Genomic DNA, 26,890 nt, shown 5'->3' on the forward strand with positions numbered 1-26,890 from the left:
TCAGAGGGTTCGGGGGTTATACTCTGGCAGTTTCTTGATCTTCTCCTTCTCTGTTTCACCTTCATCTCTCGCTATCACCAAGGAGTGCGAGTAGCCCATGGCGACCTGAGAGAACAGAGCAGGGCTGAGTGTGGGAGGGGCCTTCTGGTGTGCCATCAGCCCACTGTCCAGTTAGGGACAGACAAGCACAGGCAGATAGGACACAGGCCAGGAGCAAGCTGGCTGGAAAACTGGGTCAATAGAGAGAAACGGAGAACTCCTGAGCAGCATGAAAGCTCTTCGCTGAAGACAGCTCATTTGCGATAGAATCACATCCTAACTTCTGCCAACCAGACTGACCCAGGCTGCCTAGCTGGAAGGAAGCTCCTGAGCTGGGCCTCTCAACGCCATCTGTCGGCAGGAACTGGTGAGAACACAGTGATCTAACCGAGTGATCCATCCATCCCTCAGGCACAATGGCATGGATCACTCCCACCTGTGAGAAGTGCCTGCTGCTCTGTGAGCAGAGGGGATGGTGGCCTGAGTGACACCAGCAGGGCTTCACCCCACCATCTGCCTCGTGGCCTAACCGCATGCATCCAAGTAAAGGGAGGGAGCCTGCTCTACACAGCACTGAGGCAAGAGCAGTTGCCACACGTGGCCAGCAACCTCTGCCCTCTCTTTCTTCTGGTGATAGCTGTTGCCCCAAGAAAACTCTAGTGAAAGGCAGAAGGACAGCCAGTCGAGGAAAGCAGACTAGACTCAAATGGGCTGTAAAGGACCAGAGGCAAGCAAAGGAAGGTGCTATCAGACATGATTTTTATTTCTCTAGGGGTAGCGTTTCACCTCTGCTGCCCACGCCTCTTCTTGTCCTGGGCACAGAGGTCCATGCTTACCTGCTCTGTGAAAATGCCGTCCAGCGTCTTCACCTCTTGGGCTGCGGTGGAAGACTTAGGCTTGTGATCTCCATAACCCTGGCAAAGCAAACAGGATGATGTGAGCAAAAACGGGGGTCAATCTGGCAGGGTCTAAGGAAGTAATGGCCAAGTTTCCAAGCAAGAAACTCAAGAGGAGTTTCTAAGGAGTCAGAGCAATGCCTTCTGCTCCCTCTGAGAGTCCACCAAGCCCGGCCGTTCAGACATGAGGGCCCTGTGGCTACTACCCCAACACTCATCCACAAAGGCTGCTGCCAACAGCTGACAATTCTTAAACACAAAGAGAACCAAGATGTCCCCTGGAGGTTGTGGGTTAATAGATAGCTTTTGGGGAATGTTACTTATGAAGCATGACTCAAGACCCTACATGACAAGCAGAACAAAATGTCAATTGCAGCCCTTCATGTCAATTAAGGTCTTCCATAAACCCACAATGCCTCTGGGGTCTGCAGGACCAAATAACTTACCCAAATCTTCATGTTTATTCCTACAAGTGAAAGGAAAAGCTACGTACAGTTATGATTCCAAGATGAAGAGTCTCCCAACAAGAGAGCGAAGGGACTAGTCATACACTGCTGAGGAAAAGTCACATGCTAAGGCAACTAAAAGGACCACAGAGCCATCAGCTCAGCTGAGACAGACAGCCTACAGGGCAGGTGAGACCTTCTTCTCCACACAGGTCAGTCCATTTCTCCAGCCCATCTTCCACCAGACCCCACCTCACACATTACAGAATGTGTAGTTCCTTCAAGGCACCCATGCCATCTCCCACCACTGATCTACTTCTCTAATGTCTCCCTCTTAGTCCCTTTTTGTTTCAAAATGCATACTTAGAAGATTAAAGTCTAGTTCTGACAAACCCACAAAAAAATCTTTCTTTCTCTTAAGAGAAATCCGTATTTACTGACAGGTTCATCTCAGATTACTTCAGTTTCAAATGGAGCCTCCTCAGAAGGGGACAACTGCATGTCCACTGCACTGGGCATTCTCTGAAGACGCCAGACTCAAAGTGTGTGCAGAGCACCAAGGAAAAGGCATGTTCAGCCTCAGTGCCAGAGATGGCTCAGAAAGTGAGAAAGACCTTCCTTCCCACCTCTCTATCAGCCCCAATCAGTTCCTACAGTGAGGAAAGGTGGGGGGGCGGGGAGGAAAACTGACCACGTTTCCAGCAAGAAATAAAAAGATAAATTTATTAACTGAACATAAACTACCAAGAGCTGAGCTGCAGACCAGCAGGGTGAACCCCACAGCTGAGCTGCATTGAGCCTCTTTTTAATTAAGAACTATCCAATTTAGGTAGAGGTAGACACAACCTTGCTTATGCAAAGTGAAGATGACTTAAAACACTTACAGGTGAAGATTAAAGACTACAGTATGAAGTATGAATTATACCTCAACACATACAGAAAATGAAAATTCTCACAACTGGACCAATAAGCAGCATCATGATAAATGGAGAAAAGATTGAAGTTGTCAAAGATTTCTATCACTTGGACCCATAATCAACATCAATGGAAGCAGTAGTGAAGAAATCAGATGACATATTGCACTGCGCAAATCTGCTGCAAAAGACCTCTTTAAAGCGCAGAAGAACAAAGGTGTCTCTTTGAAAACTAAGGTGTGCCTAACCCAAGCCATGGTATTTTCAAAATGCATAAAAGAACTGGACAATGAATAAGGCAAACAGAAGGAAGAGTTGATGCTTCTGAGTTGTGGTGTTGGCAAAGAAAACTGAAAGTACCGTGGACCGCCAGAAGAACTAACAATCTGTTCTGAAGTGCAGCTGGAATGCTCCTTGGAAGCAAGAATGGCCAGACTGTCTCACCTACTTTAGTCAGGTCTGAAGGGACCATTCCCTGGAGAAGGATATCACGCTTGGGAAGCGGAGGGTCAGCAGAAAAGGGGAAGAGCCTTAAAAAAAGATGAACTGACACAATGGCTGCAACAACGGCCTCAGTGTAACAAGGATTGTTAGGATGGCAAATAACCGGGTATTGTTTTATTCTGTTGTACGTAGGGTCACTACGAGTTGGAGCTGACTTGACAGCACCTAACAAGAAGTTACCAACTTACGACTGGGTTCCATTTTGACATTGTAAATTGGTTCTGATTCAAGCCAAATAACCTCATTTTTTTCTTAGAACGCATTCATTATCACTGTCTTTTATTATCAGTATCTTTATAAATCTGATCTTTGTCTTTGGGGCTTGGGAAGAGAATGATGCCGTTAGCAAATTACACACTGTAAAACACTGTTCTAGTGCATATAACAATAAAACCAAAATCGAACCCACTGCTATCGAGTCAATTCTGACTCAAAAACTCCCACTGGGTTTCCAAGGCTGTAAATCATTATGCATCTTCCTCCTGTAGAATAGCTGGTGGGTTTGAACTGCCACCTTCTGGTTAGCAGCCAAATGCCTTACCCACTGTGCCACCAGAGCTCCTATTGCTAACAATAAAGTGTGCAGAAAAAAATGGTCTTAAGTGTAGTTCCTTGTAACTTGAGGATGTCATAGGTCAGGGACTACCCATATTCAGAACCTTAATCAAAAGTATTTGGTTGGTGGAGGCCAAGTTGGTATGAGAAACTCAGGGTCTGCTTCCGACCTCATCACTCAAGTCACTGAGACTAAAATCAGAGAACACAGACAAACCCAATTTAGGGAAACTGAGGTCCCCAAGTCATCTAAGCAGTTGACAAACACCACCCTGCTCAGTGGTGCCCAGCCACACAATGGCCTCATGCTGCCGACAGGGAGACCTCAGAAGCTACATCACCACCCAGTAGCCCCAGGGTTTAAAAGATACACCGTTCTCCTCTCCCAGCATCACAGCACCACGACTGCAACCCAAAATGCATGGTAACTGGACCTGAATCATCCCCATCTCCATGTTTCAAACATGGGCAGATTAGGTTTGAAAGCTTAGGACCACAGTCTCATGGGACAGCTCAGACAACTGGCATGATAGCTCACAAGTCCACGTTCTGCATCCTGGTGGTGTCTGAGATCTTACAAGATTGTGAATGGCCATCTTGGATATGATGACTGGCCACTAATCATCAGGAACACAAGAGTAAGGAGGTAACCAAAATTTCAAAGAAACAAGCCTATAAGCCTGGTACCTATACAAGCCACATCCTCAACTAACCTGAGATCAGAAGAACTAAATGGTGCCTGGCTGCCACCACTGACCAATCTGACCAGGGTCAAAACAGATGACCCAGTTAGGATGGGAGAAAAGTACAGAACAAAAGTCTTATTCTTGAAGTCCAGGCTAACTGTAACTAGACCACTGGAGAGAAGAGGACTCCCCGAGACTACTTCCCTGAGACCACTGCCCCAAGACGCTCTTTAAACCTGGAACCAAAACGATCCCGAGATCATCTATTAGCAGGAAAGCAGAATGACACACAAAATACAGGTTATTACCTATAAGACTGGTGCTTTATTAAAAAACCATCTGTAGGAGTCCCAAAAGGTCAGTATTTAATCCAAAGCAAAGCTGAGACAATAAAGGAGCAGGGAAACTAGAGCCCTGGAAATAAAACCACCAGAACAGAGAGAATGTGGACACAATGTGAAAAATGTAATTAATGCCACTGATGAAATTCCACGGCAACTGTCAAGCAGGAATTTAACTTGCTACGCAGACTTTCCCCAAAAACACAATAAATTAGCCAAAAAATAAAAAGAAAACTGGGCAGAAATGACTTTCGTTTTCTTTAATGGCTGATATAACCTGATGCTCTGGAACACTGTACACTTAATGCAACAAGGCCAACCGGGACACCCATTTTTTTTCCTTCTGCACTCCCTCCCAGCAGGCCCAGAGCCACCCAGGCAGGATTCTGGCCCTTTCCCCACTCGGGTGCCCACTCACCAGTTCCCCGAAGGTTGGCGACGGGCCCCAGCTGATGGTGCTCTCATCAGCAGCCACAATGATGCTGCTCTTCCTGAAAAGTCGATAGAGACACTGTTACCACCATGCTCAGTACCCTCAAGCCCTAGGTCTCACCCAGACTCCACGGACGCCTCCTGACAGTTACCTGCTCAAGAGTGTGGGTGAGTAATTGGCTTTTAAAATCAAGTACACCCTTTACAAACTCCACAATGTACTTATTTTCAAAGAGAGAACAGAACTAATAGACTAGCAGGTTTTCCCTGAACCGTAACGACTGTCCCATAAAAACAGAAGAGCCCTTAGACAGGACTGGAAACCAAAGGGCCACAGGACCGGGAGATGGAGTCAGAGGGCTCTCAGTGGAAGATCATCTTTGGATGAACAAACTGGGAAAAAAAAGTAGGCCAGATCTGAATGAAAAGGTCATTCCAGAGGAGGTGAGGTATCACAATTCCAGTGGGGCTAGATTTCAACAGATTCTAGTCACACTGACCACCCCCCAACAGCAGTAGATTAATACTATCAAACTCTCCACCAAGAAGTGCAAGATAATGGGTGTCCTTAAAATAAGTCAAAACTCATTGACTCACAGATGTATCCTTCTTGCCAGAAGATTAGAGTAACTAAAACCCCACTACATTTCCAATTACAGAGAATTCTGAACCTGCATGAGCAGAACACAACAAGCCTTCAAAGGAGAAACTCTTCCCAAATGACTTTCTTTCCTTGAAGACAATGAGTTGAGCCACCTGCTACCCCAAGCACAGCCTCCTCCTCCAGGATTCAGTGCCTGGTGCCCTGTCATCCTCTTCCGTCTCCTGTAAGGGACGATGGTTCCAGCCCCTCTCAAGGGAAAAGGCCCTCCTAAGTGTGCCTGACACATCCGACGAGGGCAGAGGACCAGGAGACAGCTGCACATACCCACAAGCCAGGCTCCTGATCTTCCAGCCACAGAGGTCCTGTACTGCTTTCGGGTACATGGTTGACTCACGCGAGGTGTTGGTAGCCCCCCAGAAAAACAGACCACCTGGAGAAAACAAAACACGTGCCCACCATGACCAGATGCCAGACACAGCGGAAGCCTAATCAGGGTGTCAGGACCACTGCACCACACCTGAGCACTCTAGTTAAAGCAACACCAACAAGGAAATCAGAGTAGGGCTCACGGTCTTGGGCCAGGAGAATACCTACAAGCTTCCCTACTGGGGCTCTGCGCTCCCAGGGAAGTAAAACCAAGGCCTGGTCTGGACCCCTTCATCCCATGCTTGGCACAAACAGGGCAGGAGATTGATCACTAACCCACTTCACTAACGGCAAAGGAGCAGGTGTAACCAGCATAGATCTGGGATGCCCCACGACCGGGGAAGTCGAACAGCTTCACCAGGCGAGGGACCATCTCATCCTTCTGCTCCGCATGGCCCAGCCGGCCATAGCCACCAAAGCCCCAGGAGAAAACACGCTTCTGAGAGTCCAGAACCAGCTATAGGGAGAGAGAAAACACAGGATTGGAACAAACGAGCCTGGCCAGCAGGACGGTGACAAGATGGACCGTAACTTCTGTGCCAGAGAACTGGTGTTACAGCGAACCCAGCAAAGGAGCAGGAACATTAAAAATAATCCACACCTGCCTCCAATGGGGGTGGCTGTAACAGGAACAGGTGTAGCAAAATGACACATTCCCTTGGCCAGCTTGCCAATTTCTCTGCCAGGAACTCTACTTTTCAATCTTATTGTAAACTGTTTTTTTAAGCCACAAATCTTAAGACCAGAGGGCTGTGTCTCTACACAGGAGGGCAATGCTTCATATTCCGTGTTACAATATTGATGGAACTGCAAGACATGGAGGAAAAAACCTGCCTGTCTGGGACTTTTCTTTTGACCTCCCCTGTCACACATACACAGTTCACCTCCATCTGGTCAATGATCAAGTTGGCACACATACACATCAACAATTTAAAACTTACCTTCTTCACAGAAGCTGTGACATTTCATGTTTAAGTGTTGTGAATGCACTCTATTAAAAAGAGTTTGATTTTAGGAAGCTGAAACAAAATCTAACTTTAGTTCCCATCTACACGGAACAAAACAGAACCAGAGAGATCTTTGCTGGGGAAGAAGCTTCCAGAGAGTCACACCCGAAGCCGTGCAGCAGGTAGGGCAGAGACAGGAACACCTACAGGTCTCTGGCCCCAGCCCAGCACTCTTCCCCCAGGAAGGGAGCAAGTGTCACTCACAGGCGTTCTCAGGCAAATGCACTCTCAGAAGTGACCCAAGACACAAAGGCACACAAATCTTTACTGCAGTTTATCTAAAGTATCCTTTAACAAAAGACACCGAACAAAATAAAATCCGTTCAACGCCCACAGCATACAGTCTGTCAATCAAGCAGGGAAGATGTTCATGATGTTATTAAATGACAAAAGCCAAAAGCAGAAACAAGCTACTGTATGCTACCAGCCTGGAGGGAGAGGATGTGCCTACATTTGAGTATGTTCATAAAAGGTACACAGGCATAGCAATTAACATGAGTTGTGATAAGGGAATGTGGAATTTTTTTTTTTAAATGGCAAAACAGAGACACATGTGAGAGACAACCCAAGGGCTCTGAACTGAGTCCTGGGTATTATGGCAGGAAGCATGTGTACTCGATGGTGGCTGGTAGCCATATGAATGGTAGGAAGCCCCCCGCGGAAGGCACAATCCCCACCGTCAGGGCCCCTGGGCTTAAATGACCCCCTACACTGATGAGCCTCTCAGAAAGTACAGAGAGAAACCATGTGGTCTATTACCGTGTGGTTAGCACCACAGGCTACATCTCGCACCACCACGTTTGGGACTGGCAGAATCTGCCCATCTTTTGTCTTCTCAATGAAAATGGCCACTCGTCGGGGCACCAGCTCGCAGTCGTACTCTATCCGTTGCGCCCGGGCAATGAACTTCCCATCTGAGTTGTGTCCTGTGGAGACCAGAGGCAGCAGCAGTCAGAGGCAGGGGATTATAAGCCCCAGAGACCAACGCCATGCCCATTACCTGCCACAGGCAGGCTCAGATGCCCAGAAAGTAGAGCAGGTCCAAAGCATCTGCCCCGATCAATGAAGGCGGTGCTTTCTGATCTGAGGCCTGACCCAACTGGTGGGTCATGAACTTGATTTTGTGGGTTAAGAGCAGTATTTTTTTTAAAAATGCATACAATAGAACAAAAGAAAAAAAAAACACATAGTACATAACAATGGCATTATTTTCTAAAAATTCTTCTTATGTATTTCTACTTCAGATTGGGTTGCAATGTAAAATACACTGTGGGTTGCTGTCAAAATTGTTTGGAAGCTACTGAGCCAAAGAGATGGTCTATAAAATATGATCTTGGGGAGCAGGGGGTGCACACGGACACAGCACACCTCAAGGAGTCCCTGTATGGTCCAGGGATGGTGTATGGTCCAGGGATGGACAGAAAAGTACAGACAATCCTAGACTTCTGCTTTCATGAAATTACAAATAATCTACACATATCTTACCCTGAGTTGTTACAACCTGGAATTCACACACTGCAATTGGCACAACACAAGATAACCAGGATGCCAACTGAGCACACTGTTGAGGAGGAGCCAGCTGACAGTCCTGAGAACACTGATACTTCTGCAAACTAGCGCCACCACATACACAGGGCCGTATGGAAGTCTTGAACTGCTACTGTTCCCGTTAGTTACAACTTAGCTAGCCAAAGCATGATCACGTCACCTGCAGTTTTTCAGTCAGCCCTCAGCTTTTGGCTAATTGCCCTGCAGTTTACTCATGTACAGAACCACCTTTCAGAGGCACCATGTGTGTGAATTTCATGCTAGTTAAACAGCTTGGAATCACAATCAAAATAAGCACAATAAAGTTATTGGGTTTGTTTACAGGGTGGTGTTTCCTAACACATGTTCATAAGCAGTTCCTATCATATTGTGACACACCAATTCTCCACTGTAGGCATAGTCTCTTTCGATTGTGCCCATCAACTTAAGAGTCCCAGGGTCCCAGCTAACGGACTCCTCATCTTCTCAAGGCTATATTGAATTTAAAGAGCCTACAGTGAAAAAGAGGAGCTCTGGTAGCGTAGTGCCTAAGGCACTTGACTGCTAACCAGAAGGCTGGCAGTTCAAACCCACCAGCCACTCCTCGGAAGGAAGGTTGGGCATCTACTTCCAAAGTGGTATTGCCTCAGCAACCCAAGAAGGGGTTGCTATGAGTCGGGGCCAACTCCACAGCACATAACAACAACATAGTGAAAAAGGGAGCTCTGGTGGTATAGTGCCTAAGGCATCTGACTGCTAACCAGAAGGCTGGTGGTTCAAATTCACCAGCCACTCCTCGGAAGGAAGATTGGGCAATCTACTTCCAAAGTGATACTGCCTCAGAAGCCCAAGGAGGGGTTGCCGTGAGTCAGATCTGACTCACCGGCAGTGAGTTATAGTGAAAAAGAGCTCTGTTCTGATGGCGTCGGGGTCAAAGCATTCAGCTGCTAATGAAAAGGTCAGCAGTTCGAACCTACCAGCTGCTCCATGGGAGAAAAATGAAGCAGTCTGCTTCTGCAAAGATTTACAGCCTTGGAAACCCTGTGGGGCAGTTCTATTCTACAGGGTCACTGTGAGTTGGAATCAACTTGATGGCAATGGGTTTGGTTTATAGTAAAAAGCATGTGCACATCAGGACATGGGGGCTGGGTTGCTCTCATGCACATACTTACATTTTTAAACATTTACATTTTCCTGGGCAAGGTCTTAGTAAAGCAGTCACTATTACTTATTGAGACCCTACTATGTGATTAAGAAATGATGGGTACTAAACCAGACAGACAATTCCAAAAGGACAGGGGCAAGGGCATTTCAGAACTATTTTGGCCTCTGACTTCTTTCAGAGGAGCCACACCTTTCACCAAAGGACGTGGCAGGATTCCGCCAGGAAACTGGGACCAAGGCTGCTTCCCTCCTCCAAGAGGTGGCAGCTTCCTAAAATGCAATTCAGAGGCAGCGCCTGACCTCTACCCTACCTGACCCAGTTAACACACTGGGGATGGGCGGGCTGGGTTTGGCTGGTGCTGGCAATACATGTTTCCAGGCCACAGTTATGTTCTAACTCTAAAAGGGATTGTTGTTGTTGTTGTTGTTATGTGCCATTGAGTCAGACCCGACTCATAGCAACCCCTCCTTGGGTTTCCGAGGCAGTATCACTACGGAAGTAGATTGCCCCATCTTTCTTCCGAGGAGTGGCTGGTGGATTTAAACCACCAGCCTTCTGGTTAGCAGTCAAGTGCCTTAGCCACTATGCTATGTGATTGAAAAATCATATGACTCACTTAAAAGTGTTTGTGCATGAGAGCAACCCAGCCCCCATTTCCTGATGTGCACATGCTTTTTACTATAAACCAAATCCATTGCCATCAAGCTGATTCCAACTCATAAGCTTGTAGACTCAGTTGGCAAATTAAAAATTACTGATCCATAAATACGAATCAAGTCAATTTCTTTAAATGAGTCTGAATGAGCAAATGAGAATCTGTGTAAAGTGCTACAATGGTGACTGCCACACACAGGAACTGCTCTATAAATGTTAGCCATTATTAGCACCAAGGTCATTTCATTTTTCCTAAAAGAAAATCACCTTGCTGTGAAAATCTGGGGAAGCCACAGGCAGCAGGGAAGCTACCCGTTTCAGGAAGTAGCCCACAAACGCACTTCCGGTATTGCCCAAGGTTGGGTACAGCAGGAGTGCCTGTGTCCATGGAAACAGTTTCTCTAAGAGTCTCTGACAACTCCCTAGCAACCAACACTGAATGTGTGTAAGGGGCTGCTCTTTCTTGTTTGCTTCTGACTTCGGTATATTTAGTTTCACAAAGTCACTGTTCCCTAAGGCTAAGGCCAGTGAGACGTTCCTCATTCTATTTATACTGTTTTCCATCTGTCTGCTTTTAATGACGTCGAGACCCAGCAACCCAGATAAACGGGGGCTGCCATTGAAATGGCAAGTGGATACAGCTAAGGAGCCAGCAGAGGGCGCCCACTCCTCACCTCCTACTCAGAGTCCTCCAAGGAAAGGGCCAGGGTGGTAGGAGGATGCCAGAAACAGGGAAGGGGGGAAAAAAAAAACACTTCAATGTCAGATGGGAAAAGAAAATGGAGACCTTGCAAAATTAGGATCAGAAGACATTTCCTCCTGACTGAGAACAGGTTTCTGAGTTTTTCTTTTCTACTCAATGAGATACAAGTAAATGTTACGGCATGTGTACACCCTGTCTAGGGATAAAAAACGACAGGGATCCAGTCACTTTTACCTATAGCACGTTCCTTACACATGCACCTGAAATAACCAGCCAGATTTCCTCACTTACAATAAAGGCAAATCTTTAAATGTGTAACTGAATGAATATGTCTTCGTTTTTCCTTTTTCCCCTAAACCCAACTTTGAAATCCTTTCATACAAATGAATTCACACATGAGAAAAAAAGAATCCTTTGTCCAACCCCAGTCCTGAGTTTTTCACTGAGGCAAGTCATTGTAATACTCTATAATCCCATGCATACAACATGCTGTTCCACTAACGTGAGATCCACTTAATGGATGAAAGCTATTATCTGAGATCAATTACCCACATTTCTAACACGTGTGTGCAGCCTCACACTGATTTCTGGTTCCAAATACAGTAGATTACAGAGCTTTTAAAAAAGAGACGTCCATACCCAGCTGACCATATTCAGGGCACCCAAAGGAATAGAGGTTTCCTTTGCAGTCCATTATCATGCTGAATTCGGCCCCACAGGCCATTTTGGTAATTGGCTGGCCATTGTACATTATCTGAAAAGACAAGATAGTAGACTTTCAGACTTTAAAAAAAAAAAAAAAAAGCTTGATAAAATGTCTCCACTCTGCAGGTTGGTATGAAAACAATTACTAAAGGTTAAATGGAAATGGAATGGACTGAACAATTCTTAAGGCAAAAGCTGAGGGCACTTCTACCATATAAAGCTTAGAAAATACATGAAGAAACAATCCTATGACCCCTTCGCCTTCCCAGTACAGAGTCCAGTTCAAAGACGGTGAATCCAAGCCCGTCTGTTTCCCTCAAACTGCCCAATGCTGCACCTGGCATATCACTAGTGCTTGGAGAATGCTCACTCAACTGACCGGTCATCTACGCAACTGACGAACACCTACCCCCAAACCCCACTTTAGCCACTGGGATCCAATGTCATCCCCCTGGCTTGAAAAAGAAAAAAAAAGCTCTTGCAAGCAATATTGCCAGCCAGTAAAATTAACTGTTTCACATTCTCTTTACTACTGTAGAGATACTCAACTAATTAGTCTAATTGAAGGTGTGAGCAAGAAATAAAATTGTTCGAAATTAGGGAGCTAATTATTAGGCCCTGAATAATTTAACACAGGATTGGGAAACAAATCTAAGAAAGTACTGAGAAAATGTGCTATATTGCAAACTCATCAGCCTGGGAAGCAGGGGACAAGACACCAAGGGACCCAGAGTAACAGCCCTGCTGGACGTCCGCACCAGAAATCAGAGACAGAGACCCAAGACTCAAAGGCCATGTCCCCTCAGCCCTTGTTTATTACTCTGGAAACTGTTCCGTTCCATGTCAGAACAAATGGTTAGGGGAAAAAAAAAAACCATAAACACCTCAAAAACCCTTCAAACTGCCGATAAGCTTGGCCACTGTGTCTCATTTAAGACCAAAAAATCCAAGTCCCCCACCTCAGCATCTGAACCACTAATCAGACCCTTAGCGTTCTGCTGCCTTCTATTTGCAGTTCATTATGTATAAATCCCATTCTTCCAAATGACTAATCCAAGTGTCTTAGGAACAAGTCTACGCAGCTTCTATTCATGCTCTAAGCAAAATGCCCGATGTTATTTTATTCGAATATACAATGTTACGCAAGATCAAAACTCACAGTATTTGCAGGTAAAGACCAATCATATCCATGAACACTTTCCATTTTCTTTGGAAAAATAAGGACTTGCACAGGCTTAAAGCAAGGCCTCTCTACTCAAATTTTTCAAATTGCAAAGGAAAATTGGTTTCAGGATGTTTTTCAACTGTGACCACAAACTAAACCTATGCTAAACACTGCAGCGTGTTAAGTTTGACTCAAACCACTGGAGCCTGTTTTTACAAGGGGTCAACGAACTCAAAGGATGGACAGAAACACACAATCCCACCTCTGAAAACCAAACACAAAGGCTAAGAGAAACAAAGTCACCAAGCATGCACCAGAGGAGAGTAGCGCTACCTGTGCCGGGCTGGGAACAGCATCTGTCTGATTGCCCAGGCCCAGCTGCCCCATCTTGTTCTCTCCAAATGCAAACACGGAGCCTGTTTCTGGAAAGAAAGAGCAACATTAAAAAAGGGACTACAAGGCTCAATGTTTTGAATCAGATTTAGAATCAAAGGCATCAAAACACTGAAAAGCACAGCTTACATGCCAGGCACAATGGCAGTGAGACAGTGTTCCAAATGGTGGTGGACTAGATGACCACTTTAGAGCAAAACCATTTTTCACCAGAGACTGGGTGCACAGAAGTCCTAACAGGGACGTCCTGTGCTCAAAGGGGATGGATACTCTCAATACCCTCAAGAAGCCACCCACTCACCAGGCTCTCTGGGGCAGCTTTTCAATCTTGACCAAGCCATGGGGTGACTCCCTCCTCCCCCAGGTAAACCTTTGGGTCTCTTGCCAAATTCAGAAGGAGCCCAGGTGATTACCTGCATACCTGTTAAAGCCAGGGTGTGGTTCCGCCCACATGCTGCCAACACAATCACTTCATGGCTGAGACCCTCAATGAGTTTGGGGGCTTCCACTCTCTTGGTGTCACCATGTCCCAGCTGCCCCTTCTCGTTTCGACCTGTCATATACAAAACCAAATAAAGGCAGGGAATATAGAGGCTGGAGCAGCATCCCAGGGACACACGCTCTCTCAGATGGGAGACAAATGTGTCTTCTAGAAGGTGCCCTCCAAACCCGCCCACTAAGATTCTAGGTGAAAGAAAGCTCTGGCTTCTCAATAAGTGGCCAGCCTCTCGAGGCCTGTCCGGTCGGGTGATGGGGTAACAGACATGGTGCTGTCCCTGGAAACCATCTCCTCAGGCAGCCTGCCAGCAGTAGCCACCTCCTTCACCTCCACCACTTTTCTGGGGCAGCAGCTGGGAGGGAGGGAGACAGACAGACAGACAAACAGACACACACACACACACTCCAGCCCAAGTGTGCACTTCCTGCGTTTCTATGCTACCAGGCAAATGGGAGAAGTGCTGTTTGGCATGACGTCACACACAAGCAGGAGCACCCATGGAAACATACAGCTTCTCACTTCTCATAGTTTCTGCTAGACAACTCCCTCATTCCCTTCACTCGGGATGCATTTTCAGACAGTAACTGTCTTTGACACCTGCCTCAAAAGAGTTTAATTACCTCAGTGCTCTGGGCATCTACCATGGGCCACTGCGCTCTTACTGTCATCTCTCTTCCCGTCTCTGCCCTGGAAAGGGTGCCCACAGAACAGTACTAGCCCCACCACCTACAGACCATCACTCACAGGGCCCTTTACAACAGGAAACCAGCTGACGGATAAAGTACAGGCCCGCTCTGAGCATAAGTCCCTGCAAGGCACTGCCAACAGGGTACCCAACCTCCATCCCTGGAGCTGCTCCGGACACGGGATTCAAGGGAAGGTCTGAGGAAAGCACTTCCTGTCCTGAGCCCTCGGCAAATGCATGGGCCCTCAGGAAAATCTCTTCAGTTCCAAAACAGACACGGGACATTGGGTGGGGGTGAAAGGGAAGGCCAGGAGTCCCTATACCTCACCTAGTTTTCAACATAGGCTATAACAGTTCCAAAATAAAACAATGCAATGGGTCACGCCCAAATCCTCCAGTCAACAGTGGACCCGGACTGTAACCCAACATTCTGGGAGACCTGCAAGAGGTTTCACAGGACCAAGCAGCAGGGGAATTCTGCAGGGAGCACCACAGACATCCCCAACAGAGCCCTTTTCACCTTTAGGGCACGAGCAACATTGAGAGCAGAGCCACAGAGGTGATCACCAACCATTCTGGAGAAACCAAGAAGGAAGTGAACAGTGTCCGACCACCTGAGGAACTGCTAAGAGGAGGAAAACCATCCTGAGACAAACACTTCAACCAAAGGAAAGTTGGCTTCCATGCCAGAACTGGCTCCTGGCAGGAAGGGCAGACACCAGATCTAATGGAGCTGCCACACTCACTCTGCCCGGCACTCTGACAGAGAACAAGCACCAGGTGCTGTCTGCCCCCAGGCTCAGACCCCACGTGGGGGATGTGCCAGCTACTCTCCAGAAGCACTGGTGTGGACGGACACTGCACAGTGCCCTCTCCCTTTTCAAGTGACTAACACTGGGCTTGTGACATCCTTGCTGGCACATCAGCACCTGCATCACCTCAGTCTGCTCACAGGGACACACATCTGCTCTGGGGGCAGGTTAGAGATACAGCCTTCAGAAGCGTCCTCTGCCCCACAGGGTCAGCACACAGGGCATTTCTGGAAACCTGGATAAGTGAAATCCAGTGAAGAGATGAGACATCAGGTCTTTGAAGTTTGGGAACTCTGACAAAGTGCGGTGCATGATGCTGGAAACACTAACGCGGGAGGGGAGTTTTGAGGAGGAGAGGCTTGCCGCCAGGCCAACCCAGAGAAAACAAAAACTGTGGCCATGTCAGCATGTCATCAAGAGAGTACAAAGTAGAAATTTGGGCCAAACTTGTTAGCTTTTTTTTCCAACAGAATTACAAAATTAGCAGAGTGCAGGGAAGACAACAGATGTTAATATATTTGGACTTCGGTACAGCAGCTCATAAAATCGCAAAAACAGTTCAAACAGACTGAAATAAAAATGCAGTCATATGGACTAGAAGCTAGCCAAAGGACCAGAGACAAAGGGCGGGGACAGGAGCCAACATACCAGCTGGAAGAAGGGTCCAGAAACTAGCAGAAGGGCCTGGGGACAAATTGAGCCTTAGTCAATACCTGTATTAACAATGTGGAAGAGGAAACAGGCAGTAACGTGAAAGCCCTCCGCACAGAACTCTGAAATGGAAAGAAGGCTACTAGGCAAGGATAGGAAACCATCCCAAGTACCCAGGCGAGGAACACAGCAGAAGAGAAAGCAAATCAACTCTTAAAATATCTGGGCAAACAAGAAACAGACAAAATAGGCAATAAGCTACAAGACCCACAAACCCACATGACTCTCAGTAACAGACAGGATTACATGCAGACAGACAGAGTTTCAAGTATGGCTTATGAGATGCTGCGGCGGTTCTAAAATCCAACAGCATTTAAAGTGGCAAGAACAGAGGTCTTAAGCCACACTGTGTCAGGAAGCAAGAAGGGGACCGTCTGTCGGAGGGACAGCATGCCTCAACAGAATTCAATGCTAATCTCCTCAGTACAAGGAATATCGAGATGCAGTTGAATGTCCAGTAAACGGCTGCTTGAAGAGGAGTAGTCATAGAATTAGGGGCTCCCTGTCCTGGAAGAAATGCAGCAGGAAATGCTCCTTGGAAGCGAGAATGGCCAGACTTCGTCTGACCTACTTTGGTCATGTCAGAAGGGACCATTTTCTGGAGAAGGTTATGATGTGTGGTAAAGTGGAGGGTCAACGAAAAAGGGGAAGGCCCTCAACAAAATGGATAGACACAGTGGCTGCAACGATGGGCTCGGGTATAGCAGGGACCGTGAGGCTGGCATAGGGCCAGGCAGTGTTTTGTTCTTTTGTACATAAGGTCACCATGAGTCGGAAACAACTCGATGGCAACTAACAACAACATGTGCTGGGAGACAACTTATCCATATGGTGTAGAAGAGATGAGGTGGGAACTGGGAGGAGACCATGTAGCCTGCAAAGAAAGAGCACTGCCTCTGAAGGCACAAGTCTTCTTTTCTGGGCAGATGAAAACTCCTGTTGAGGGGCAGGCTCCAGGATCAGGGTCACCCCTAGTTCCACTGCATATTAACAGGGCCCCAGTGAAGTACTTACCCCAGCTCCACAGCTTCCCTTCTGTGGTGATGAGGAGACTATGGGCGGCACATGAACCCGAAACCACTGTCCGCACCCGGACCCCTGACAGGCATCCATATCTGTGGGGCCCCCACAAATTCTGACCTAGATTGCGGTAAGCAGCTGCAAAGAGAAAAGAAGGCAAATCAAACACTCAAGGAGCAGTACCAAGCACCCCAAAAAGCAGTCCCAGCCATAAAGGGTACATACACCCTCCCATTGTATAAGTGGCAGGTACTTCCTCAGGCAACAGTGTCAGGAGGCCGTGAGAGACCTTTGTACCTCTGTTCCCTGTAAGACCGAAGGGGCCAGAGAATGAATGGCCCCCCAGAGCTGAAGGCAGGCCATCCTCACAATGATGTCACTCCACCTCTGGCGGGGCCTGACCAGCTGCTACTGAGCCCTCCTACACTAAAAGGCCCCAGGGACCTGGTTCTCAAGCTGTCCAAAAGGCAGAGCCTACCTGCCTTCATGTATTATAGCCCTATCAGGGTGGGTGGTGACCCATTAAGCAGGAGCTGACCCAGGAACCTACTCACCCTGGAACCTGCACCTCTTCCTCTCTCCCTTACACCTGCCCTCTTCACCCCACAATGCCATCCTCAGGCACTCCTCACCTTCCCAATGGCTCTCCTGCCTACCAATGTGCGACTCCTCACTGCAGACAGAAATGTGCTTTCTGAGCTGCGAATGAGTGTCCCCATCCTCCAGAGAACAGCCTTCAGTGGTCACTAACATACCCTGCCAGTATCAGGCCCATCCTGCAGGGGCCCCTGGTGGTCCCTACCCAGCCCCCACCACTAGTGTTTGATCCATTCCCAGTGGTCCCATCGTCCTATTTCATGGTCCCTTGCAACCTGCTTGTAAAAAATCACAGCCAAGAAAAACCCTATAGAACACAGTTCTACCCTAACACATGGGGTTGCCATGAGTCAGAAGTGACTTGACAGCAATGTTGTTGTTGCTAGGTGTGGTCAAGTTGTTTTTGACTCATAGCGAGCCTATGTACAACAGAATGAAAACACTTTCCCGTTCTGCGTCATCCTGACAATCCTTGCTATGCTTGAGCCCATCCTTACAGCCACTGTGTTAATGCATCTTGTTGAGGGTCCTCCCCTTTTTCGCTGACCCTCTACTTTACCAAGCATGATATCCTTCTCCAGAGAATGGTCCCTTCTGACAACATGACCAAAGCAGGTGAGACAAAGTTTGACTATTTTCGTTTTTAAGGAACATTCTGGCTGTTTTTGCCTTTGGCCATGCATTCACTTTCCCAAGATGCTCTTTCCTGCCCCCTACTTCCTCTGCAAAACTCAGCTGGAACACACTCCCTCCTCCTCTGGGAAGCCCTCCTGGCCCACATCCAACTCAAAAAAATTTCCTCTTTGCACCGCTACATGTCCCTGCATTCAGTGTGCCCTATCACAGGACTTATCAGACTATACACTCATTGGCCCTCACAGCTTGTTATAAGCAACCCGAGAGCCAGGGCTGTGGGTTCCCTTTACAGCCGAGCACTCACAGAAGTCCAGCACACAGTAATCACTCAAACGTAAGCAGGTCTGCAGGAGGGGAGAACCAGTAACACCCTCAAAATACTCCATCCTGTTAATGGACAGGTATGACCAACAACTGGTATTTTCTGCTTGTTGTTTCAATCTGGGGTTATCAAGCACAAAAACACAAGAGCATCTCCAGATCTGTGGGGACTACTTTAAAATGTTCACTCGCTCACTGCTGTGGAGTCGGATCCGACTCACAGCGACTTCTCCCCTTGGGTTTCTGAGGCACTATCACTATGGAAATACACTGCCCAATCTTCCTTCCAGGCAGCAGCTGTCAAATTGTGTCAGAATGATCTGGATGCAGGAACTGACTGAAAGGCAATGGTTTCTCCATCAGTTACCTAATGCCGTGAAACTGTTCCACGTGAGCCCCCACCCTCCCGCACCCCCATGGTTCCTCTCATCTAGGTACGAAGAGGCTTTACCAGCCAGGAAAAGTCTAATGGCACAGTAGCCATGTACCTAAGTCTTTCCACCTGAAGACACTTTACTACTAAAAGGTGCCAACAATTTCCAGAAGGAAAGATCAGACTGAAAACAACAGCCTCCAAAAATTTTACTAAAACTTGTTAGGAGATTTCCTAAGGTCTGTTTATCATGAGAGTGGAACAAACTGTGGCATGAAGGACGTGCAACACTCTTAGCCACACGTGCTGAACCAATGCACAGTGCCACGGGATGACAGAGGACACCATGGAGGTAAAAGGTCTAAATGCAACCTGGCTTAGGCTGGCTAAGTGAGAAGCGCTAGTGGCACAGTGCCTAAGGCATCTGACTGCCAGCCAGAAAGTTGGAGGTTCAAACCCACCAGCCGCTCTGCAGAAGGAAGATGGGGCAATCTACTTCCATAAAGATTTATAGCCTTGCAAAACCCAGTAGGGGATACTATAAGTTGGAATCGACTCGATGGCAAGTGGGGTTTTCTTCCTGTTGTTATCCTGGCTAAGTGGACCACATCCCACAGGTGGCAGAGGCGCAATGATTTGCCAAAGTGTCCTTCCCTGCTGGCAGTGGCTACATCAACGCCTAAAAATATAGCCAGCTCAGTAGAGAAACAGGGATTCTCCCAGCCTTTGAAGGAATCCTGTCAGAGCAGCCTAAGTTGAATTAAATACCCCAGCAGCCCTGGGTGCCTCAGGGAGGCAGGTGGACATGAGTTCCTGTGGCCTCCAGATTCTTGGGGCCGGATCCTAATCACAGAGCTGGAGTATGAGTCACTGTTATCTTAAAAACCAACAAGGCACACCCATTACTGATCTTACAAGACTCACTGCAGCAGGCCCATGAGGTCAGATGGGCTCTCCTGGCTGTGACAGAAGGCACACTTCAAAGATGTGACAAGACTGATGGGCAGGGAGAAATCCTCCTTCTTGTCATGTTTTAACCAGTAGGAAAACAAATCAAATCCTCCCTTCCCTCCCCTTATGTCTACACCGGCAAGGTCGGGTCACAAATGGCCCTAAGGATATTTAAAAACAGGGGTTTAAAAAAAATTCATTCAAAGGGAACTCAATCCGGGAAGCAAAGGTGGAAACCGGAAACACAAAAAAAGTGTTCTTGAAGCAAACCTAATTAGGGTTAAATTGTTCAACTACCAAGTGAGGGTCCCTTCCTCAACCACAGGTGGCTTCCCTACCTTCTGTACCTCGGGGAAGTTATGGGAGGCTGAGCTGATGATGGTGTCAGCCTACTTGAGGCAGACCCCGGCCAGTCATCCCGAGTAGCACCACTCCATCCTACATCCGCAGGGGGCGATGGAGTAAGCCGGAGAGCAGGGCCTCTAACCCAGGCCCTGCCACTTGCCCTCTTAGCAAACAAGCTTCCCCCTCTGGGCCCACATCTTCCATCGCAGGTGGGCCACACATCTCAAGAGCAGCAGTGAGGAATAACGCAATGCAGCCTGGGAAGGGGCACTAGCACTCGCTGCCCTGTGGACTTGGCCCAATGGCTTAGTCCTGGAAGCTGCGCATTTTCCATAGCAGGAAGAAAAGCTGCTACCTGAGCCCAGCCCCCTTCTAACTCAGGTGGCCAGAGCATGGCTGGAACTCCTACTGAATGCATGGCACACAAGGCTCTTTGCTGCCCCCACTCTGAGGCAGTAGGGTGTTAGCAGTGTGCAAATATTTGTTCATCGGGCAAAACAAGGCTGGAAAGGACACCGGGAATCCTTCCAAATGAAATCCAGATGTCGTAAGATGTGGCAGTGTACCAGGCTTCCTTCTCCTGGAAGGACCAGTATTCTCCAGAGAAAAAAATTCCTATTTTCTAAAAGTGAATGGAAACGAGTTACTTCTTAGGACCTCTGCTCTCCCCTTCACTCCACTTGTTCTGTCATGACGTGCCTGAAATGATTTGGCAGCTTGCAAGAAACATGATTGTGGTATCATTTCCCAAGGCCAGCCTTTTGATTTTAATGACAATAAGTGACGTGAGAAGGAAGATGAAAACAGGTGTCAAAACAAGGAGGCTGGTTTGAGGCTTCTATTTATATTTTTCTGTTTAATCTTAATGAATTAAGGTATTTTTTTTTTAAAGGCTGAATTGTTAAACGAAGAGACTTGCACAAGGCCAGAGTTCAATCCAAACTCTACCACTCTAGTGGCTGTGTAACCCTAAGCAAGTCACTTGACCTCTCTGAATTCCACTTTCTTGTTTTAAAAGAAGAAAATAACCTACCTGGCAGATGGTTACCAGAATCACCTTTGATGCTATATGCAAAGCCCCTAGTCCTCAATAACTTGCAAGCTACTTAGACTTTGAGGAGTCCTGGTGGTGCAGTGGTTAAGTGCTCAGCTGCTAACCTAAGGTCAGCAGTTAGAACCCACCAGCCACTCTGTGGAAGAAAGATGTGGCAGCCTGCTTCTATAAAGATTACAGCCTTGGGAACCCCACAGGGTAGTTGGACTCTATCCTCTAGGGTTGCCATGAGTCAGAACTGATAACAATGAGTTACTTAGAGTTTTTAAAAAAACATTTTTCATACCTTGTTGTTTAGGCACTTCTTTTCGACCAATCAAGTCCCAGTTGGTTGCCCCAAAAATCAAAAGCTGCCCTTTGCACTTAGACCCTTCAAGTTTCTACAGAGACAGAGAGGGAAAAAGGATTAGCTTGCAATGTTGCTTTGAGCTTTCCAAGGCTCTCCAACAACAGTAGGAAACAAAAGAAAAATAATTCATTGTTAGCTCTTCCACCTGACAGCTCAACGCAATCAGCAGATGGGCTCAATCACCAGCCCCTCTGTCACTTCAACGTGCGTGACCCCAAACCTGCCCACAGCAGCTCATCTCTTCCACCCAGGGCTCATTCTTATCCCTTTGAATTCTTTAAAGTATCTTTTGCAAAATCTAAAAAATAAGCCAAATTACCTTCCTTCCTTCCACTCTGCACACTGACTTACACAGGCATTTGCAAGAAGCCCAACGTGTCACACTGAAGAATTAAGTGGGGCCAGCTCTGCATCTTCCCACCACCAGTACAGCATTCTACACGTGGATTCCAGCCCTTAGTAACCACATCATTTCTGTGTAGTAATCACATCATCCCCTTTTCCATTACCCCTCTGTCTGCTGCCCACAGTGTCAAGAATCTTTCCAGGGATCAGGAGGGAAACCTTTCTACGTTGGAGGAAGAGAAGAAAACAGAAGCTTGAGGCTTCTGTGGGGCTGGGATTAAGACACAGGAGGCCTGAGTCGGGCTCACTCTTCCCAATGACATGGCAATCAGTGAGTGAAATGAAGACCTTCTGGGCTGGGACCTACAAACGAGAAGGTGCAACCAGTGTATTCAGTTCAATTCCCCATAATCAGTCTTGCAACATACCAAGTCATCAAAGCCACAGGCTGTCAAGTTGTGGATGTAAGTATTTGTCATTTAAGAAGGCCTGTGGCCAATTCTAGTTGGCATTCATAATATTCTCAGCATTTGTTAAAATGTCCAAAGACATTTTTTTAAAGTAAATTGCTGGTCAAAGATTCAATTCTCAACTAGCCACTCAGTTCCCACACTGGCATAGGAAGCATGAACTTCTGCTTTCATCTTTTTCAACATGCCAGAATATTAAAAGGAAAGCGATTTCCTTGTTTACCAAACTGTTCTCAGAAGCCTGCAGATTCTCCTCATCCTAACCTCTGCATGGTATTGCCCTGGCTTGGAACGTTAGGCAATACAATTCATGCATTTTTAAGATGAACACACTAACTTTACCCGACCCAAACCTGACATTACAGGCAACCCCCCCACCCCCAATACAGCTCCCTCCACGCTCTCCTGCTTGGCCACGTTTGCATGGCAGAGGAAAATGGTCCCATATACAGGCACACTGTACGCAGTTGGCTTGAAAAGGAGAAATGTAACAGCATGGGAATCAAGAAGGACTTTGCTACCATTTAAATTATTTAGCAAAGGACCTTAATCAGAGGATAGTCCAACCCTGGCAGCAGCACCCACAGGCTCAGATTACTTGAATGGCAGCCTAGTTTCCCCTGGTTATCTATCTCCCTTTCTTTGTTTAACTGGCAGGCCCGGCTGGAACATTCTACAGGGCTACTGTGGACGATGCTCAGGAAGATGACCAGCCATCAGTCGGCTGTCAATTCTCTCAGGGAAGGAGAGGCCCACTACCCCTCCAGCTGCTTGGGGGGGGGGGCAGCAACGACAGCAGAAGCGAGTTAAGGTGCTGTGAGAGGAGCTGCCAGGACAGACAAAGTCAGGACAGGGCACTGGCGGGCCAGGCAGCTCGCCCTGCCCAGACAGGCAAGAGGGTTCAAGAGTAACTAATATCCACCACTGAGATCCTTAAGCCACTCTACACTGAGATGCAGCTCTATACAAAAAGACCCCCAGCACTGGCCCTGTAGCCACCGTTAAGGAAACAGCGGGCTGGGCAGAGGGCTCGACCACGGTTGGCCCATCAGGCCAACAAAAACCCAGAAAAATATCTGTGGAAAACCTTAGTAAACCGAGTCTCCCCTCCAGCTCAGCTGTGGGAATCCTACGAATGGAATTAACTGCTGTCTCACTCAAGTTTTTATGTCATGGGCCTTATTTTCTTACACATGAAATAAAACATTTTCATTGGCATTGTCTACACAATTGTTGAAGCTCTGGTAGCATAGTGCCTAAGGCACTTGACTGCTCATCAGAAGGCTGGCGGTTCAAACCCACCAGCCACTCTTCGGAAGGAAGGTTGGGCAATCCTACTTCCGTAGTGATACTGCCTTGGAAACCCAAGAAGGGTTGCTATGAGTCGGGACCTACTCGACAGCAAACAACAACAACACCACCACACAATTGTTTGCTGTCTGTTGCTTACTTTTATGTCTCTATTATTTAATTTTTCCCTCCACCATATGGAAATAAAAATTAAATGAAAGAACAGGAGGATTCCTCACACCCCTCAGATCACAGCTCATGTCAGCTCTTTACTACAACCAAGTCATTTCACCCCATGGAAAAGGAAAAGCCCCTGATGCCTGCCTAGTTCCACTGGGGGTGGGCTTTGCCACCGCATGGGCTTCAGGGCTGAGAGTCAGCAGGTTAGTGAGCCTCAAGAGCCTAACCACTGATGGGACCAGAGAGTATTTTTCGGATGAACTCAGTGTCTGCAATACTGCTTGAGTCTAAAGGCCATGTGACAGAGAAGCTTAAGCACATTGTGCCCAACAGGATGAGCGAATTTCATTTCACCTTGCTGCCTCCCAACAACCTGGTCAGGTAACCTGGGCTGAGATGAACAGCAATGTCAGAAACACGCACTGAGCTTCCTCAGTCAACAAAATGGGATTTCTGATCCAAAGCAATTCCTGAATCACTGCCCGAGTGTTCCAAGGTTGAGTGTCTACCTTTTAACACACATCCACTTAGAAGACTGCTGCGCTCCAGGAGGGAAAACCACTCAAAGAAGAAATGCCGGCAACAACAAATTCCCTAATGGGCTATTAACTAAAACAGACTTCAAAGCTCAGTTTTCAGTTATAACTATTTGATCCTTTCAGATGTTAGTCTGTCTCAGGGTCCACAAAACCCTAGCAACCCAAGACTGGGAAAATGACAAAGACATGGACAATCTGTCGCTTGCGACAGCCACCTGCTTTATAGCATTCAGCACCGCTGCTTGCTTCACCTACAGGGCTGTAAGGTTCACAGGGAAAGCCTGACTCAATCCTAGACAATCCTAAGATACTCATCTGACCCAACTATATGTAAACCTTAATGAGAGCACTTTCTGAGACTAAAATCCTAACAATGTCCTATGTCCTGTAAAAGAACCACCCCGACTCACGTCATCTTTCCCCTCAAGTATCGGTTCATCTTTCACAAGACCTGTGCCTGCAGCTTGGCGTTAACTAAAAGCAACGTGGTTTTAGACAATTCTCCGCAGCTGCTCAGACACAAACCTCCTTCAAGCACCCAAAACAGAGACAAGGCTTGCAAAATTCTCATCAAGAAAGCTCTTTCTGAAACAAGCTAAGGATTGCTGCAGGCCTGTGGTAGCAGATAGGCTCCCCAGGAACGGCTCAACAGGGGGAGACCTTGCGCTTCCCTTGGAGACCAGAAACTGGGCCAGGGACAGCTGCAGGAGACGCAGGGAAGACAAGGAGTGGGGATGCCAGGCCTGCCTCTGGACCCACACTCAATCTATGCTAATGAAAACGGAAAGCTTTGGGTGTGCACTTCCCACAAGGCACAGCGAGCATCATTTGTTGGACCATCATTTCTCAGAGTCTCCTTGATGCTGAGGCTCCAGCTCTGTAATTCTCCAGGATGGCCTGCAGACCATCCCAAAGCAACCAGCTTAGGAAGCCTCTTGTTTTCAAAGGGAATGGGGATAAATATATAGGTAAAAGGAATTTTTGAAACATAAATTAAATGTAAAAATAAACCCAAATTCAATGGACCGCTATGACTTCTCATGGGAGCAACAGAATCCTCCAGTAAAACTAACCAAATGCTATTTCCATCGGAGAAACTGACAGTGCAGTGCTGGTGGAGACAGAGGCAGGCCGGCTGGAGATCTGCTGTCCTTGCCCACTCCCTCTCAGTGACTAAGTTCTTGGGTGAATCTCAGCATTGGGGTAGGAAACTCTTCCTTCCCAACAACACAACCCACTGTTCTAACAGGTCGACTGCAACACCGCAGATGACAACTGTGGGAGTGGATATTCAAAGACTAAATCTTGGTTTTGGAAACTCAAAATAAAATACAGGAGGCAGAAGCCTACCTGCCATTTCTTTTTCGTTTACTCCTAACACACTGTGATTGGAAAGGAAATGCCTGAGTCTTTACACAGCAGATTTGACGTGCCAAAGGTAGGCAGTTCCTGTGTTCCAGTTTCTCAATACTCTGGCCATTTCTCTGACACTGGCCTGGCCCCAAACCCTGGCAAGACCTCCCGACTGCAAGACATGTCAGGTACTCCGGCTCTCCTTCACTCTCCTCCTCCACCCTTTCACTGGGAGGCAGTTATTAAGCATCTTCCCGAAGACTTTGCAAAGGCATAACATCAGAAAGCTGAGCCATTTGGAAATCTGGTTCCATCTCATCTTGCACAAGGTTCTCAAACTCCCTCTCCCTGTGCCCCCGTTTCCTCATCTATAAGGTGGATGGATGTAGCAAATGTTTACCACAACCACTTATACATGGCCTGAGCTTCTTTGGGGGAAACACCTCTAGACTGGTAACACTTAGACATCCTTTCAAGGGTGCTTATAGGAAGAGGACCTCTCCATAATGTCAGATTCTAAACCCTCAGCGAAGTTCTTACTTTTATGGAGGGGTTATCTGAGAGTCTGGCAAAAGTTCTGACCCTCTATTCTAAAGCACATCTCACATCAAACCTACAAAAAGTTCTAGGGACGGCAAGAGCGATCTCAAACCTTAGGTTAAGAACTGCAACTGCGAAGGGTTTTGCAAACGTAAAAGTTGTGCCAATAACAACCTTAATTAAGGTTTTTTGAAAGCCCAACTCTGATTAACAAATTCAAGCCCATAGAAGACTATGGGAGGTGCTTCTTCATTGGGGGATTGTCCTGGATCAAGCCCCCGAGCCCAGAGGCCGCGAACAAAGCGCAAACACCACTTAGTCGAGGAGTTTCCTAGACCTCCAGGTGGAGGGCTCTCTCGAGCATGCGCCCTCTCACCCGCCCAGCCGCCAGCCGCCCCCGCCTCGCCGGCAGCGCGAGACGGCGCAGGACCGCACAAAGCATGCGCGGCGGTCGCCAAGCCCCGCCCTCCTGGAGCGCCGGAGCCGAGGCGGCGGGAACCTCAAAGCCCCGGCGAAAACCGCCGCTCCCATAGAGCGCCGGTGGCCCCCTCCCCCGTGGCGCCCGGGCGTACTGGAGGCCGTGGGGTGCGTCAGGCCACCGAGAACAGGCGGTGTCGCACGCAGCTCCTCGCGGCCGCCTGTCCCCTCCTCCTGCCGG

The 26,890-nt window shown here is 47.6% G+C and overlaps 1 protein-coding gene across 1 annotated transcript in view; it reads right to left on the reverse strand.

The window, feature by feature from the left end:
* Window positions 1-26,890, reverse strand: part of RCC2 (regulator of chromosome condensation 2) — a 27,606-nt gene continuing 716 nt past the window's right edge. The window contains exons 2-13 of the mRNA XM_007935853.2: window positions 26,609-26,883; window positions 21,453-21,546; window positions 16,884-17,027; window positions 13,584-13,715; window positions 13,103-13,191; window positions 11,539-11,653; window positions 7,610-7,776; window positions 6,120-6,300; window positions 5,742-5,847; window positions 4,800-4,872; window positions 876-953; window positions 1-105 (exon numbers count right to left, since the gene is read on the reverse strand). Of these exons, the coding sequence (XP_007934044.1) occupies window positions 1-105; window positions 876-953; window positions 4,800-4,872; window positions 5,742-5,847; window positions 6,120-6,300; window positions 7,610-7,776; window positions 11,539-11,653; window positions 13,103-13,191; window positions 13,584-13,715; window positions 16,884-17,027; window positions 21,453-21,546; window positions 26,609-26,883 (1,559 nt within the window). The remainder of the gene's footprint in view (window positions 106-875; window positions 954-4,799; window positions 4,873-5,741; window positions 5,848-6,119; window positions 6,301-7,609; window positions 7,777-11,538; window positions 11,654-13,102; window positions 13,192-13,583; window positions 13,716-16,883; window positions 17,028-21,452; window positions 21,547-26,608; window positions 26,884-26,890) is intronic.

The sequence above is a fragment of the Orycteropus afer genome, unplaced genomic scaffold, assembly GCF_000298275.1.
Source record: "Orycteropus afer afer isolate SDZICR_OR568_19922 unplaced genomic scaffold, OryAfe1.0 scaffold00031, whole genome shotgun sequence".
In the NCBI taxonomy this organism is placed as follows: Eukaryota; Metazoa; Chordata; class Mammalia; order Tubulidentata; family Orycteropodidae; genus Orycteropus; species Orycteropus afer.